The 16,200-nt window shown below is 37.2% G+C and overlaps 2 protein-coding genes across 2 annotated transcripts in view; one reads left to right on the plus strand and one right to left on the minus strand.

Moving 5' to 3' along the window:
* Positions 1-4,280: 4,280 nt before the first annotated feature.
* Positions 4,281-14,807, plus strand: LOC306881398 (alanine aminotransferase 2; the record flags this gene model as incomplete). The annotated part of the gene is made up of 11 exons (XM_079435488.1): positions 4,281-4,385; positions 4,995-5,084; positions 8,940-9,048; positions 9,266-9,399; positions 9,509-9,752; positions 10,888-10,967; positions 11,058-11,194; positions 11,339-11,513; positions 12,195-12,350; positions 14,410-14,522; positions 14,717-14,807. 11 exons carry the CDS (start codon positions 4,281-4,283, stop codon positions 14,805-14,807), a joined length of 1,434 nt encoding a protein of 477 aa, XP_079291614.1.
* The window catches only part of LOC306881385 (tripartite motif-containing protein 16-like), a 108,912-nt gene continuing 97,963 nt past the window's right edge, over positions 5,252-16,200 (minus strand). Inside the window, exon 7 of the transcript XR_013785147.1 lies at positions 5,252-5,361. The gene's annotated coding sequence lies outside the window, so the exon portion shown is untranslated. The remainder of the gene's footprint in view (positions 5,362-16,200) is intronic.

Here is a 16,200-nt window from a genome sequence, read left to right on the forward strand (position 1 = left end):
TTAAATACAAAATAGAAAACATTAAATTCAGGTTAATACAGCTACATATAGCCAAAAATGTAAATACACAAAAGTACAAAATAACAAAAGAAAGCAAACAAAGCAATGTAAGATTATAAGATTTCCAAAAATTATATTCAAACTGGACCATGATGTGTTAACCTCACTAATAATAAAGTCCTTCTAAAATCCATACAAATACACTGTCTTAAACTCTTAGCATCAGTCCAAACATAAGCCATACATAACAAGAAGAAAATATGAGGGACTAGCTGTCAAAATGATGTCGGCAACGATCTCGGATGGGTTGTTCCGTCAAACGTTCGGTTGTTTCACATCTTTGAATAAGAACAAGAATGAATGAGCTGAGAACCATTGAGTTCTTTTGTTTTGTGATGAAAACCTTTTCCAAACATTTCTCCCTATGGCTATCAATGGGTGCTCAGTAGATTAAAATGGCAAACAATTATCCAAGTCAGCAACTACTAATCCATCTATGCTTCTGAAAAAGTGATATGCCCGGACATGTTCTTTTTAGACCCTAAGAGATACAGTACATTTTCCACTTGTGGAGGCAAATGAAGAAACAAAATAGTTTAAGAAATAAAACAAAGTTCTAAGAGTTAAAGTGAGATCCATGCAGTCCAGATGCCTATCTGTGAATTAAGTTGTTCCCAGACATGGATGCTTAGCCCTCCTATCTGATCTATGGGCTAACTCTTAATGGCTAAGACAAAAAAAAATCAAAGCATTCACGAAGACCATTACCCATCACACTGTTCATATCCTTCTGAAAATGTTTTAAGTTTGGGTCTTCCTAAAACATTTGTGTGCGTGCATCAGACAAAGAGCCAAGCAAACCACTACCATCCACCCGTCTAATGTTTGGGCCTAACTGAGAAGGAGAGGCGAGAGTATGTTCAATACTTCTCAGTAAAATAATTACAACCATGTTTAAAAGGTTAAACACATTGTGTGTCACTAAAGCAAGGCACGCTGTCTGAACAGTTCTCATTTCACAGATCTGTTTCAAATTATTTACCCGAGGTGTTTAACAATCACAAGTATTGCATGTTGTTATCTAATGTTCATGAAACCTTTATTGGTGTCAATTTTTATACCCAGAACACAAAACTTTGCTTTGGGGATCTAGATTAAGCTTCATGCCAACCAAGCAGTTTAATGCATTCTGACTATATCATGTCATTTTAAAGGATTTACTAAAAGATTAAAAGCACGAGAATCTGGGATTTTCAACATGAAAGAGATGTTCAAGCTAAGGATGTGTCAACTATTATCATCATTTCCTTTTGATCCTAATAAACTGGTAATGAGTTCTATGGCAAGTGACACAGTATACAGTTCTCACCCCATGTTTAAATAGCATTTGTAAGTATTTTTGCATGCCAACAGATTTTTTCATCTAAAAATCACAATATTTTTTGACAGACATTTTTCATATACCCCTAGATTTAGTCATATTATCAATATTTCGTATGGCCGTTCACAGTTGTTTGTTGGACTGTGTATGTTTTTAGGTGAAGACTCCTCTTTGTGAGCTGTCATCATAATAGGAACAAATGAAAATGAAGAAATTTAGTAACAGTCTTTCTCTTTGAGATAGTTGTTTTAGTGCAACTTCGTGCGATCACATGAAGAATCAGCACAAATGAAGATGAAAATGAAGTCTTGCTGTTTTACCCTTAAAACAATTACAACCTAAACCAATCAAACTATTGCACTGAAAGCTGTGCATTCTTTTCAGTTTGAGCATGTTCAAGTTTCCACGCTCTTGTGAAGAGTATAGATACATTTAATCTATAACCTTTTGTATATTCAAGAGACCAAATCACTAAGAAAGAGAGTATAGCAATGTTTATAATGCATAGAGAATTCAGAAATCTTTAAATGTGGATTTGTAAATTATAGTTTTAATCCTCCACTAGTTTAGTCATTTTGTTCAGATAGCAGATGACACAATTGTGTTTGTTTGGCTGCATTTGTTTTAAGACCCCTCGGTAAGTTCATGCTAATTCTCGCATGTGGAAAAGAGCTTGATGAGCACATATACCTCTTAATATCGCATAATACACATTTCTTCATTTAAGAAAATTATTAAACATTTGACTGAACTTTTTATTATTTAGAAAAACCTCCATTTCAAATGATTTTCCCTGAGGTGTTTGTCCACAGAATCTTTTTCGACACAACGACATTAAACATTAAAGAATGTTATCAGTTACTATCGCCATCTTCTTTGACTCAAACAAAGCAACATCTCTAGTGTACGTAAGCATCTGCAATGCGTGTATGTTTGGTGGAGGACAGTGTCCACACTGTAAAAAAACTCACAAAAATAAGGCAACCTATCACATTCAACTTTTTAAGTTAACTCAACAAGCAACCGACAACTTAAAAACTTTAGTTCATCTAATGAATAAAAGTCAGTTTACTGAGTGTTAAAAGACCTGTTAGAGCAACTAAAGATGTTTTAGCGTTTAGCAATGCTAGTCTTTTTGAACAATCCTCTTTCTTTTAAACATATGTTTGTTTTCAAAGCCTTCTACATAACATGGGTAGCATTTGTCTCTAAATACTAAAGGCACACATTTATGTTAATAGACAAATGTAATTAAGTTGCAATGAGATGCACATATACAGTACCTCAGCACAGATTCTCAACCATGGTGAGGATCAACACATTTTAAATCAGTGAAATATGAACTCTAATCCACATGACAGCTATCTGACAGTGACAACAGCAGCAGCAGCATACATTAAGCCAGTAAAATGTAAAACAATTATAATATTATAATAGCGGTTGTTCAAAGTTCAAAAGAACAGCATTTATTCAAAATATAAATCTTTTGTAACATTATAAATTACTTTAATGTCACTTGATCACTTTAATGCATCCTTGCTGAGTAAAAGTTTCAATTATACTGACTCAAACGTCTGCACGGTAGTGTGTGAATGTTCTACTTCTTGCTGTTTTCACTGTCAGTATCACGGCTCACTTCAGTGTGTGTTTCTGATTGGTCAATAAGCAGCAGTGGGTGTGGCCAACAGAAACCTAGTGTCAGTGACATCATTAACCTTGAGATGTAGCAACTTGGTGGATCCAAACTGAAATTGAGTAACGCACAGGTAATAATTACATACATTCACATTTTCCATTTCTGGAAACTAGCAAATGCAGACAGATTGTAAATAATTGGCCTGCATCCACATAATCATGAACCACACACTCCCACAGACAGCTTTTAATATTATGAACCTTTGAGAAAAAAAAGAGATCACAAATGGAGAAGATTGCATAAAAAACACAGCATTACAGGGTATATTTGTATAAATGTGTGTCCCCTAATATAGATCTGTCTTCTAGTTTAATGTACGTAACAAGCAGATTGTTGGCTTATATAACGAATAGTTGTATTTTCATCTCTCTCTTTAGTCAGGCTGGTCCTGTCCTTCCTGTACATTCATAAATAAGTCTACGAGACCCGGCTGTGAAATCTGCAGCACAGATCGACCCAATCCTCCCAATCACAGCAGCGTTCAACAGGTGATTTCACTCACAGCTACACCTACACCTGTTCACTGAGCTGGAACACTGTGTGCTGATGTTTATTCTGGTTCTGTTTTAGGAAAAAGCAAGAAGATCTAACCAGTGAAACTGGACATTTTGGACGATGCTTGTTTCTAGCTTTGTGGGATCAGTGTGAGTAAGGCTCTCTTCTATCTCAGCATGACTGCACCCCAGTGCACAAAGCAAGGTCCATAAAGACATGGCTGGATGAGTCCGGTGTGAATGAACACAGAGCCCTGACCGTAACCCCATCCAACAGCTTTGGGATGAACTGGAATAAACCAGACCTTCTCATCAAACATCAGTTCTTGACCTCACAAATGCTCTACTGGATAAATAAGCAAAAATGCTCATTTGAGTCATGATTCCAAATGTGATGTAAATTCTGTAGATGATTTTCATTCCTCTCCTGTGGTGAAAAGTTGAGAAGGGAATAGTCATCTATTTTTATCAAAAATATCTTTGTTAATGTCTCAACGAGCCCGACCCACTCTTGGGACTTTGCTCCTGTAAGGACCAAAGATTCAGGTTTAATAACTAAACACGTGATAAGGACTGGTTTTGAACATTCAGCTAACTGTAAAGATCTTGAATGCAATTGGTCCATCAGACCAGGAGAGACAACTAACCAAGTGAATTAGACAACAAAGAAAATACTCATAATTCAAGATCATAGCGCTGATTAACAACAATGTCCTTCCTGAAAGAGATAAGCCCATTGGTGAAGAACTATTTTCTCTCTGGAATTGATGTTTTATCGAGACGCGCGGCACAGATCAGAGCTGAAATACAACAGGTGTGGTATTCCTTTGATAATAGTCTCTCATCTTTTATTCTTTTATAGCTTCAATATGGCATTTTGGTATAAATTCATCTTATTTTAGGCAATATGGGTAGATTGGTGGCATGTCCTTATTTGTGGAAAAGCAGTTGCCTTTTTATTAAGTTTACTTTTATTTTATATTAACTTATGTTGATTTTTTACTTGTATCATATTGGAATTAGATAACCAATTCAAAATCTGGGTCCTGAAGTAAAACCAGCTGAGAATCACTGAATCATCGATTAACTGAACTGCTTCTTATTCTGAATCTTATTTTTTTAAGCAGTAGTCTGATCTTATGGTTACCCACCCTGTTGAAACAACCAGCATATGCTGGTTTAGGTTATGTTTTGAAGCATGGCTGCTGGTTTGAGCTGGTTTAAGATGCTCATGTGCTGGTTCTAAGCTGGTCCTAAGCAACTAGCTCCTGCTCAGGACCAGCTCAGGACCAGCTTAAACCAGCTCAAACCAGCAGCCATGCATCAAAACATATCTAACCAGCATATGCTGGATTTTTCAACAGGGCAGGGAAACATTAATTCCTTTTATGACTCATCTGATTTTTATCTCAACTGATTTTAGGGTGAGAGAAGAAGCTATAATGAGGTGCTTGATTTGTCTTCTGGAGATCTGCACAGAGGAGGAATAAAACCCATCACCTTTGTTCGTCAAGTGGGTAGAAGATTTATTTATGTCAGTCAGAGAACAGAAATAAGACACTGAAAAAAAATAATTGATAAAAATAAAAATATTAATTATTATTAATAATAAAATAGAGGTTGAGAAAAGTACAGAAACACACGGTCACTCAGCAGGACTCACACACACTGGTCTTACTGTCTATATGAGGATTTATTACACACATTTATTCTGATGTTATTTCACTGACAGAAGTTCAGCTGCAGTATTAATGTAATCAAGAGAAAAGAAGAGACTCTATAACATCTCACTGTTACTGATTTATCATGCAGCTTAAAGCATTATGGGTAGAATCTCTCATCGATCTATTCTGATCATCAACACAGTTTCACCGATGATCCAAGACCAACATAAAACCCAGGATAGAGGGTCTGAGTGAATGTGGTCTGGACTGTGTGGATGAGGGTCATTGTGTCAGAGACGCTGTAGAAGGACAGAGTTCCTGCTCTGTGATCCACAAACACTCCTATTCTCCTGCTGATGGGCTTCACAGAGAGATCAGTCCATATGTTATTGTGTCTGAATGAGTATCTGGAGGGAGAGCAGATCAAACTCCAGGACTGATCATTATATCCAAAGAAACACTCCCCGTGATTACCCCGTCCCTTCCTCGTGATGCTCTTATATGACACTGATATAGACACACTACTATATTTACCAGCACTCCACTGCAGCTCCCAGTAACAGAGTCCACACACACTCTCTCTACACAACACCTGAGGATAACCATCAAATCTGTCTGGATGATCAGGATACGGCTGATCTGTGCCAGTGTTAGTAATCACTCTGTTTCTCTCAGACAGACGGAGGAGTTTAAATGCTGTGTTCAGATCCAGAGTGAGCTGCTGGGAATCTGATGGAGATAAAACACATCAGTATCAGGAATTATGAATCTGTTTGATCTTTTCATGTAGCTGAACTCTTCATGTTCAGGGTATCATCAGTGTCTCAGTACAGATGACCACATATCCTGTGCTAATCATCATTTAAATAAATTATAAAACTCTTTCTCCTTCTACAGAAGAACATGAACACAGAGTTTATCTGCTTGTTTTCTTACTGACTTACATTGTAGGAAGTGGTTCCTGGTCCTGGGAACAATGTTGGTGAATGTGACTGTGGAAATCAACAGACATGAACAGTGTGATTCTCATGATCCTGCATCCATTCCTAACACATTTCTAATATGATGTTCTCCATGATATGAGATGATGATGGACTGGTTTCTGAGAGCAGATGAATCTGCAGGACTTTACCTCTGTCTGAGATCTTCTTGAGCTCCTCTTTGCAGAAATCCTCCAGTTTGTCTCTCAGCTGATGAACAGATTCTCTCAGACCATCAAAAGAGACGAGAGAACTGAAGAGATCATCATTTACGTCTGTAGATTCAGGAGGAGCTGAGAGAGACTGGAAACTCTACAGAAAACACAAATCAAAACTCATCAACTACACACTTCACCCAATAACCTGCTCCAACATCAGATTTGTGTGGCTCTTGTTGATTTGACTGACCTTTAGTAACTCACCTCAATCCAGCATTCACAGCATCAGCTTCATTCTTCTCATAATCATTATAAACACTTTCAACAGCAACAACATAAGCAAACACATGCACGCTTTTGTGGCCCAAACTTAACTTCTGGTAGACTTTCACAAAGAATCAGTATCAACAGCAAAGTCCCTCTAGAGTAGATTATTTCTGATAACAAGCAAAATATGTTTGCGCACATTATTCAGATGGGCTTATTGAAAATGCTAATTCATTCTCTACCAGCAGGGTAGTGACTGTACACAAAGCAGCGCTGAGCTCACAAATGCTGCTTTATCAGGCATTACAGGCAAGATGAAATGAAAATGACATCGAAAATTTTCTAAAGACAGTTGATTTCCTTCAGAGATACAGTGATATAAAAACACCCGTGCAACGTTTCGATTTTGAAACGTGCAGTGCTCTTGTTTATTCAATGAAGTCAAAGCCTTTCGGAAAATCTATTTGAGGCGGTCAGTTTTGATATTGTGGCGGGTCGCCACAACTAAATAAGTGTATGGGTTTAGTCTCATACTGTATCGCATACCTTGTCAGTGTCGTGCACTTGCTTGGCCCTTTGTTGTGATAAACAGTAAAGTGTCCAGCTGAATTCAATTTCAGTTTTGTCAGACGGGTATAAAAAAGGTTAGTATACCGCCGTAGCGGTCACGGCAGCCATCGTGTGAAGACCGAAGAGTGTAAAGACCATCGACTCCACCGTGCAGGGACACTGGCAAGGGACATAAGTATCGTCTTTCATTCATCCTTTTTTCTACACCTTGCTTCACTTCTGTTTGTTTTTATGACCAGTTCTTACTATGTGTTTCCATATCCCTATTATTACTACCACTCGCAAACCACACATCACACACTATAGGCAGCACAATCCTAACAACTTGCACACTTTGCCTATGTCTGCTAACACACTACTTTCTTTTTCTATTGGTCTCTGAAATTGTCAGTCTACAGTAAACAAAGCAGATTTCATTACATCTATTACTGGTCATTCAAGGCTAAACCTCATGGCCCTGACAGAGACCTGGATCAAACCAGAGGACACTGCTACTCCTGCAGCACTCTCCAATCATTTCTCATTTCCCACACTCCCTGTCTGAATGGAAGAGCTGTAGGTACTGGTCTGCTTATCTCTAATGATTGATCATTTATTATTTTGCCTTCTCTGGGTATTAATAGCTCCTCTCAGTCACGGCACGGTCTCGTGTTGTTTCCACCAGCGTGGGGATTTTTTCATCACTAATCAATAGACGTCTACAATATAAAATAAGGAGAATGACGTGGAAATTGGCCCGAAGCCCGGCCCTAGAGGCGTAAAAACGTCGGGCCCCTAACCCTAACCAGTTTTTCCACCATTTCAGCCAAGATGGTGTTTCTAGCTAAACCAGGTCTTGGACTGAAGGTCTGTCTGCACTGAGGGCAGCAGAAGACTCTCTTCTCATCCTCCTCATTCCAGCAGTCTGTAATACAGCTCTTACAGTAACTGTGTCCACAGGGAATGGCCACTGGATCCTTCAGGAGATCCAGACACACCGGACACATGAACTCATCCTGATCCACTGAAATGTGTACTAGATGTCAGTCTCAGATAAACACTCAAAGAACACAAGTTACAGAGAAGACAACAGGCTTAAAAACTGCAGAAAGAATGCATCCTAATTATTACACTTTTACTGCATGACTGCAATTGGTGTCTAGATTTCATGATGACAGTAGTGGATCTGTATTCTCAATATTCAGTTGGCTGGCAGGAGCTGCCACCGACGGATCACATGACCTGCAGTGTCATGAGCCTGCACCATATACTTCCTTGGCAGTCAAAAGGTGTGTTCAACTTAATGCAGCGCTGTGCAAACAGATGACATCAAAGTACTGCGAGAGTGATGAGAGCAGACTGCTTCTTATGCTTTCGAATTGCTCTCGCAACACTTTGATGTCATACACCGATCAGTCTGTGCAGCGCAGATTCAAGTCGAACACACCTAAAGTCTCCTCTTTCTTGCATTCTTTCAGACCCCTCTACTTATTGAAGAAGAAAAAAGAGACATTTTGTTTTTGAATGAGGAGGGAGTGAAATTACAAAAATTTAAGTATTGACAAAAGTGTTATAAATAAAATATTGTGTTAAGTTCAGTGCTGTTGTTATCATTGTGTCAAAAACAGAAGTTAAACAATAAATATTGGTTCTGCATATCGGTTATCAGGCACATAAACATATAAATAATCAGCACTGGTATCATTTATTTAAAAAAAATCAATATTGGTCTAATTATTTTTATTTGCAGGTCCTTGCTGTCTGCTTCTATCCAGCCCTTTTGGAGGATGACAGTCTGCCAGTAGATGTTAAACAAAGGGCCGAAAGTCTCCTTAGAGAATGTGATGGTGGAAGCGTAGGTGAGCTTTTGTCCTTGCACAGTAAATATACTGGCATACCTTGCTATTTTCATACATTTAAGCACCTTACACCAGAAAAAAAAACAATGTTAACAGGTCACATTTTAACAATGTGGACAGGTCTGTTCAAATATTCATTAACATATAAGAATCACATGAGTTTATTGTTGAATCCTTGCATGTGTATGTGATACTCATGTGGTGAAAATCTCTTCAGGCTCATATACAGATTCAAGTGGAATCGCCAAAATCAAACACTGCGTGTCTCAGTTCATTACCAGGAGAGATGGAGGAGTTCCTTCTTCCCCCGACAACATCTTCATCAAGTCTGGCTCACAGACGGCTCTCATGGTTCAATCAACAAAAATCATTTATTGTCATACGAATATTTTCCATTAAAAATGTATAATTTGACATGGTCATGTCTTCATTCCAGACTGAGTAAATATTTTCTCTGCAGATTATGCTGAAGCTGCTGATTCATAGCGAGGACTCATCTCAGACTGGTGTGCTCATACCTGTACCCACGTACGCTTCATTTACTCTTGCTCTGGAAGAACAGGGAGCTGCCATCATACCGTACTATTTGTGTGAGGAGCAGGGCTGGACGCTGCAGGTGGAGGAGCTTCGCAGGGCACTTCATACAGGCAGAAAGACCTGCAATCCTGTCGCACTTTATATCTGCAACCCAGGGAATCCAACAGGTACAGTAAGAAATCATCCCTATTATTGCAAGAAATCTGTGCAATCTGACTTGGTTAATACGGGTTTACTTTCAGTATCCTGTCTAAAATCATACATTATACTTCACATTCTTCTCTTATCATTGTTATTATTCCGACATCTCTCAAGACTGATGTAATAATTGCAAGGATAAAGAAAACTAGTGCTGACCCTACTAACTTTTCTAATTTTCAACCAATTTCTAATTTACCATTACGTTCAAAAGTATTGTAGAAGACTATTAAAGCTCAGGTCCATGCCCACCTTTTGAATAATAATCTATTTAAACAATGTCAGTCTGGTTTTTGTCCATTTCATAGTACAGAAACTGCAATGGTTAAAGTTACTAATGATCTACTGATGGTGGCTGACTCTGGACTCTTAACTGTACTCATTAGCTTTTATTAGAATCTGTGGTTCTCCTCTTACCTAGTTTAGGTCCGTTTCTTTCATTATAAAAATGTAGGCCATGTTCTTCATTTGTAACTACAGGGGTTCCTCAGGGCTCTGTATTGGGCCCTTTTTTATTTATCATTTACGTTCTACCACTTGATTATATTATTAGGAAATTTGGAATTAATTTTCATTACTATGTGGATGACATCCAGTTCTGCTTGTCCTCTAAGCCTAATTCCATTCCATTCTTGTAATTTTCTTAAATTAAATGGTGATAAAACTGAGGTTAGTACTAAATTCAATTTGACAAAATCTGGCGGGGTTTTTTTTATTATTGACTATTGATAACTCTATAGATTCTCCATCTTCTCAGGACAAGAGTTTGGGTGGCATCCTTATAATGGCGTATCCTTTGAAGCACACGCTAATAATATGGTCCATATATAATTCCATCTAGAGAATGTCAGTCATCTGTATGTCTTACATCTACTAGTACTGGTGTTCTTGTACATGCCTTCACATATTTCTTAATTGTAATGCTCTCCTCTTACTTCTTAAAGTATTTTACAATTCAGATGGGCCAGAACTCAACTGCCCACCTTTGACTGTTTTGAAATGCACTTATAAAAATAAAAATGCATTTGGTGTCTAATATTGAAAACAAGAAAAGTAGCTCCTTGGATTTATGAATGGAGGAATGAATGTTACTTTGAATATTAGGTCACATACAGAGTAAGAAATCCATAGAAGAAGTGATCCGCTTTGCTGCAGAAGAAAAGCTCTTCATACTGGCTGATGAGGTGAGTTTATCTCAGGTAATGTAAGAGCTCTCTGTCAATAAAAATACAAATCTTTCTAAATCTCTAGATCAGGCATTTGTTTCTCTTCAGGTGTATCAGAGCTGTGTTTATGCAGACGATACTGAGTTCTATTCTTATAAGAAGGTGTTATCAGAAATAGGCTCTACTATTTCAAGCACTGTGGAACTGGCCTCCTTCAATTCTGTCTCGAAGGGCTTCATGGGAGAGTGAGTAGCCTGTTGTGCTCTTCAATGTTATTAGGGCCCCTATTGTATCTTAGTATCTATTGTATCACTTTTATTAAATCACCAAATGAATTCAATTTTAGCAGATCTGTGTTAGTCCTCTTCTTGACCGTTCTGTGCGTCCAGGTGTGGGCTTCGTGGAGGCTACGTGGAGCTGGTGAATCTCGACCCTGCGGTGAAGGAATACGGTTGTAGACTTTTTTCCATTAGGTCCTGCCCGCCTGTTGTTGGACAAATTGCACTTGACCTCATGGCAGATCCTCCAAAACCTGGTGATCCTTCATTCCCCACCTTCTCTGAGGTTGGTATACTCTATAGTAGTACTTAAAGTGCTCCATTATGCTATTTAAAAAGCTCCTACAACAGGTTCACATGCATCCAAATTTAAAAAAAAAAAAAAAAAATAATAATAATTTTCTTATACATTACAGCATTTTCTTTTTTTCTCACAGTCTCTAGAACGGTTGAAATTATGAGTCAAAATGGTGAAATTGCCAAGTACTGTATGTTACCTCTCAGCCAATACTGTTTGTCCGTAACATAGTTGACAAACTCACCAGAGGGAATATATTTTTCTCTATAGTGTTATTGTTCAATGATTAATCTTGGCAACTAACAGAGAAGTTACACTGATCAAATATATTAACTGAAACCAATAGTTGTTTCATTGGGAAAGCAGATTGTTTTTTCACTTTCTTCTGTGAAATGTACACAAAGTTTTAGAATATATAATCAAACACACTTCACCAAGGTGTTCATTAGAAAATTACAGACATATATGATTATGCAGGGTAGGAACTGAACTCTGTAAGAAGGGAACTCTGGTGTTTTAAAGACTCACTAAATAGCCACATGTATTGGTAGACCTGATATAAAAGAAATGATAAAGTGCCAATATCAGTAAACAATAGTAGTCAAACCAATTATTAGTCTATCAAATTTTCTTGATTTTGAATCTGACTAAATGAATCTTTTCTATCAGGAGGTCCAGTCCATTAAACATATGATAGTTAAAAACACTGGTCGGATTCAGGAGGTCTTTGCTGAACTGCCGGGGGTCAGCTGCCAGCCGCTGAAGGCTGGGTTCTTTGTCTTCCCCTGTCTACACCTCCCTCAGAACGCAATAAAATGGGCCAAGGTGAGAATCTGTGTACTACATTTGTAAATGACTGAATTAAACGTAATTAGAAGTAATGAGATGAAATATCCATGACCTCAAGCTTACAAGAAACTTAGTAAAAATACATTTTTGATTCCTCAAATAACCTTTCTGTGAACAGTTCCTAAAAGAGCCATTTTTGAATTATTTGAATTACCTGAAGAACTATAAATGACAGATACCATGGATGTTAAATCCAATAAAGAACCTTTATTTTTAAGTGTAAGTCACTCAAGTAAATCAGCTAAATGATGGCTGGAAAAGATGTGTTTTGGTATGGCCAAGTCAGAAAACTAATGTTACCCCAGTCGAGATGTTTTGGCATGACCGGTGCAAATCGATACCACCAGTGCTGGAAGTGGAAAAAAGAAGTGCCGGTACTAACCCCCTATTTATTTATTTATTTATATTAAATAAATAGGTACTTTTTAATAATTCACAATGTATGTATAGTGCCACAATCAATTAATCAATAATTAAAAGTTTTCAATACAAATTAGCACAAGTCAAGCTGCAATACCAAACAAGACCACAGAGAGACGCCAAAGACCACTAAAGCCTGCCTTTAATATACGGATCCATTCAGAATCACTAAATCTCTGACCACCGCATAATCAGCGTTCATTATAAAACACTCTTGCTTTTAAGCCAAATACACACTGAAAAGAATAATTTTACTGACATCTGGACGTAATTCTCTATTCTCTCCGTAATCGCTGATAAAATCATTAGTGCTGTTTTGAGCTTACTGTCTGAATTCGTTCACTGGATCCTTTCCAGGAGTTTAAAATGATGTGATTGCAAAAGCCTGCTTCTTTTCATTTTAAGATATGATTTTCGTTATAAAGTACTGATTCAAATTAGTAATCAATAATTAATTATTATTCTACTACTCCGCACGCCTCCCCTGACATGCACCACACAATGAAGTAGACCGACTCTGCTTGTGTTCATTCACGTGATTGGACGAGATGAGAGGTGATCCCGCCTGGACAGTGGATTTACATAGTTTCTATATCATTTCTAATCATATATGGGATCATTTTTTTATATTAAAAACAAACAAGCAAGCCCTGCCCAGATATAAAAAGTAACGCAAAAGTAACTTTGCATAAAAAGCAACTAAGTAATGTAATTAGTAACTTTTTTAGGGAGTAACGTAATATTGTAACACATTACTTTTAAAAGTAACTTTCCCCAACACTGCTTTTAGGAAGCTACAGGAAACATTTGGTGGAGGTTATTGCTGCTAAAAGAGGATCTACAACAGGATCTGCTCCAACACACCTGTTTGTAACTATCGTGTTCATGAAAATCAGGTGTATTTGATTACGGTTGGAGCTAAACATTGCAGGAAGGCAAATTTTCAGGAACAGGATTGAGCACCTCTGATCTACATGATACTAATTTAAAGGGTTCAATTACTTTTTCCAGTGAATGATTGCTCAATGTCTTTAATTAAAATTTTGAGAAGTACAACTGTTTGCATGTTATGAGTTTAGTCAGACTGTGTTCAATGTCACTTCATGTTATTGGTTTAATCAACGCAGAAATCCAGGTAATTCCTAACTATTCCAGACACTTAATTCCAGACATTTCTCCGAGTGACATTGAAATGAAGCAAACATAGACATAGTTCAAACACATTCTGGGACTATGTGTCTGGAAGATATTTTACTGAGGTGGACTTATTGATTGGAGGGCCTAATCATTTTACCTGTTGATGTGGCCTGTTTGGCTTTAAATGTTTGCCTCTATGGTATATTAGTGGTATTACACCATTATACAAAGAAATAAAACTGTGCTTCTCCATTGAAGGCCAATAAAAAATAGTATATTTACACAAACTGTGTGCCATCATCCAGTCAGCATTGGAATCTATTTAAATGTATTCATATAACAAATGCCTTTATCTACACATGATCTATGATCAGTTTTCTTCAGTCCAGCCATGAATTCTGAATACCTAAGTCTCAGCAGTGAACAAATGCATTAATCACACTGTGCTTTTCCAAGTAAAGTTGTTTTTTCTTCATAGAAAAGACAGATGGAACCAGACATGCTGTACTGTATGCATTTGCTGGAGGAAACCGGTCTGCATGTGAGGCCGGGCTGTGAATACAGACAGAGGAAGGACAGCTATCACATCAGGTTTGTGCACTGCTCAGTTATTACTGCAAGAGTGGTGTGAATGGTAACCTCATACAAAACACTCTAAATCATGCTGGAAAATGTGAATGTGTCAATTACAGCCACATAAGCATTCATGAAATTGTAAATGATAGCCTTAATTGCATATTAAGAGCATAGCTTCTCTGTTAAAACCAGTTCTTATTGTTTCTCAGGCTTTTTGTGGCAACTCAAACAAACATAATGGAAGATGCTCTACAAAGGCTGAAGACGTTCCACATGCGATTCATGAAGGAGTTTTCTTAGTGTCATCTTCAGATTATCAGATCTGTTTAACCCTTGAACAGTGTTGGGCACTAACTAGTAGTGTAACTAATTACTAATAAGATTTCAGTAATAATATTACACTTACCATCCATACAACAGCTTAGTTACTCAACCCCGCTGATTTAATATCCAAGAGTCAAATAATTCCTAGATTTAATTTCATAATTTACATCCCTCCGATCACCATGTGGTACATTATATTACTATAATTAAAAATATTTTTGTAAATTAAACAGCTTCTTACAAACGTATGTAATTTGATCAAATACATAATGAAATATAATCGTATATGGGTAACGGAGAAATTACAATTAGCTTCAAACATGACTGAGATTAATACAACACTTCTGCTTGAATGTCACTATCAATCACTGCTGAGTGTTGTAATCACTTCTGACTGAGATACAATGTGGATTTTGGTCAAATGATGAGGCAGAAATATGTAATTAGTAACATTCTAGAAGAATTTCAAGATTCAGTTACAACTTCTGTGGGGCGTGAATAAAAAGTATGTAACTAGTAGTGTAACTAATTACTGTTGCCAGAAAGTAATAAGGAAAGTAACAATATTACTTTTGAAAGGAATAACTTGGTAATATATTACATTCTTTGAGTAACTAACCCAACACTGCCCTTGAATGCATGAACGTTTCACCAGTCAGACCTGGAATGAGCTAATACTGGTGGATTTCTAGACTGCCGCAATATTATAAATCTGTCCTGATATTTTAATTACAATTGCAAAGTGGAAAAATAAAGCATGTCAAAAAATGTTCGCTTAGATTTGCAGTAACATGGATTTATGGTAATCTACTAGAACTGATCATTTCAGAATAACATCAAATGTAACAAGTTATTATTAGTCAGATAAAGAAAACCTAGAATTAGCAAAGATAAGTCTAAGAGTAAAAGATGCACAGGCCTACCTGACATAAGTTACCCAGCGCTGCGTGTATGGGATAGAGTATGGGTGTACTTTCCCTAAGTAGCCTGCTCAGACAAACACAAAGCATCATCCACATCAAGACTTGCACTAGTGCTTGGAATCTGTATAAAACAGGATTCTAGATTGTATCACAGCCTGTGTGCAAAATATCCCTAAACGCTCAACTTTATGATGATTTATTGTACTTCTGTCACGCTGTTATATCAGTAATGCCTTCGTGTTTTACCACAGAACACGTTTTAGGGCTGGCCGGGTGATTTGATGACATTAACAATGATAAAAGATTTAAGGCTGATTCTTAGACTATGGGCACTTTTATGTTCTTTGGTCATATTTTTAAAGATACATATAATTTTGGCAAATTCCTCTTTGTCAAACTAACAATAAAACCACCTTAAAAACTTTTTACTCCCTTTCTATTATGAT

Source organism: Barbus barbus (assembly GCF_936440315.1).
Source record: "Barbus barbus genome assembly, chromosome: 15".
Taxonomy (NCBI): Eukaryota; Metazoa; Chordata; class Actinopteri; order Cypriniformes; family Cyprinidae; genus Barbus; species Barbus barbus.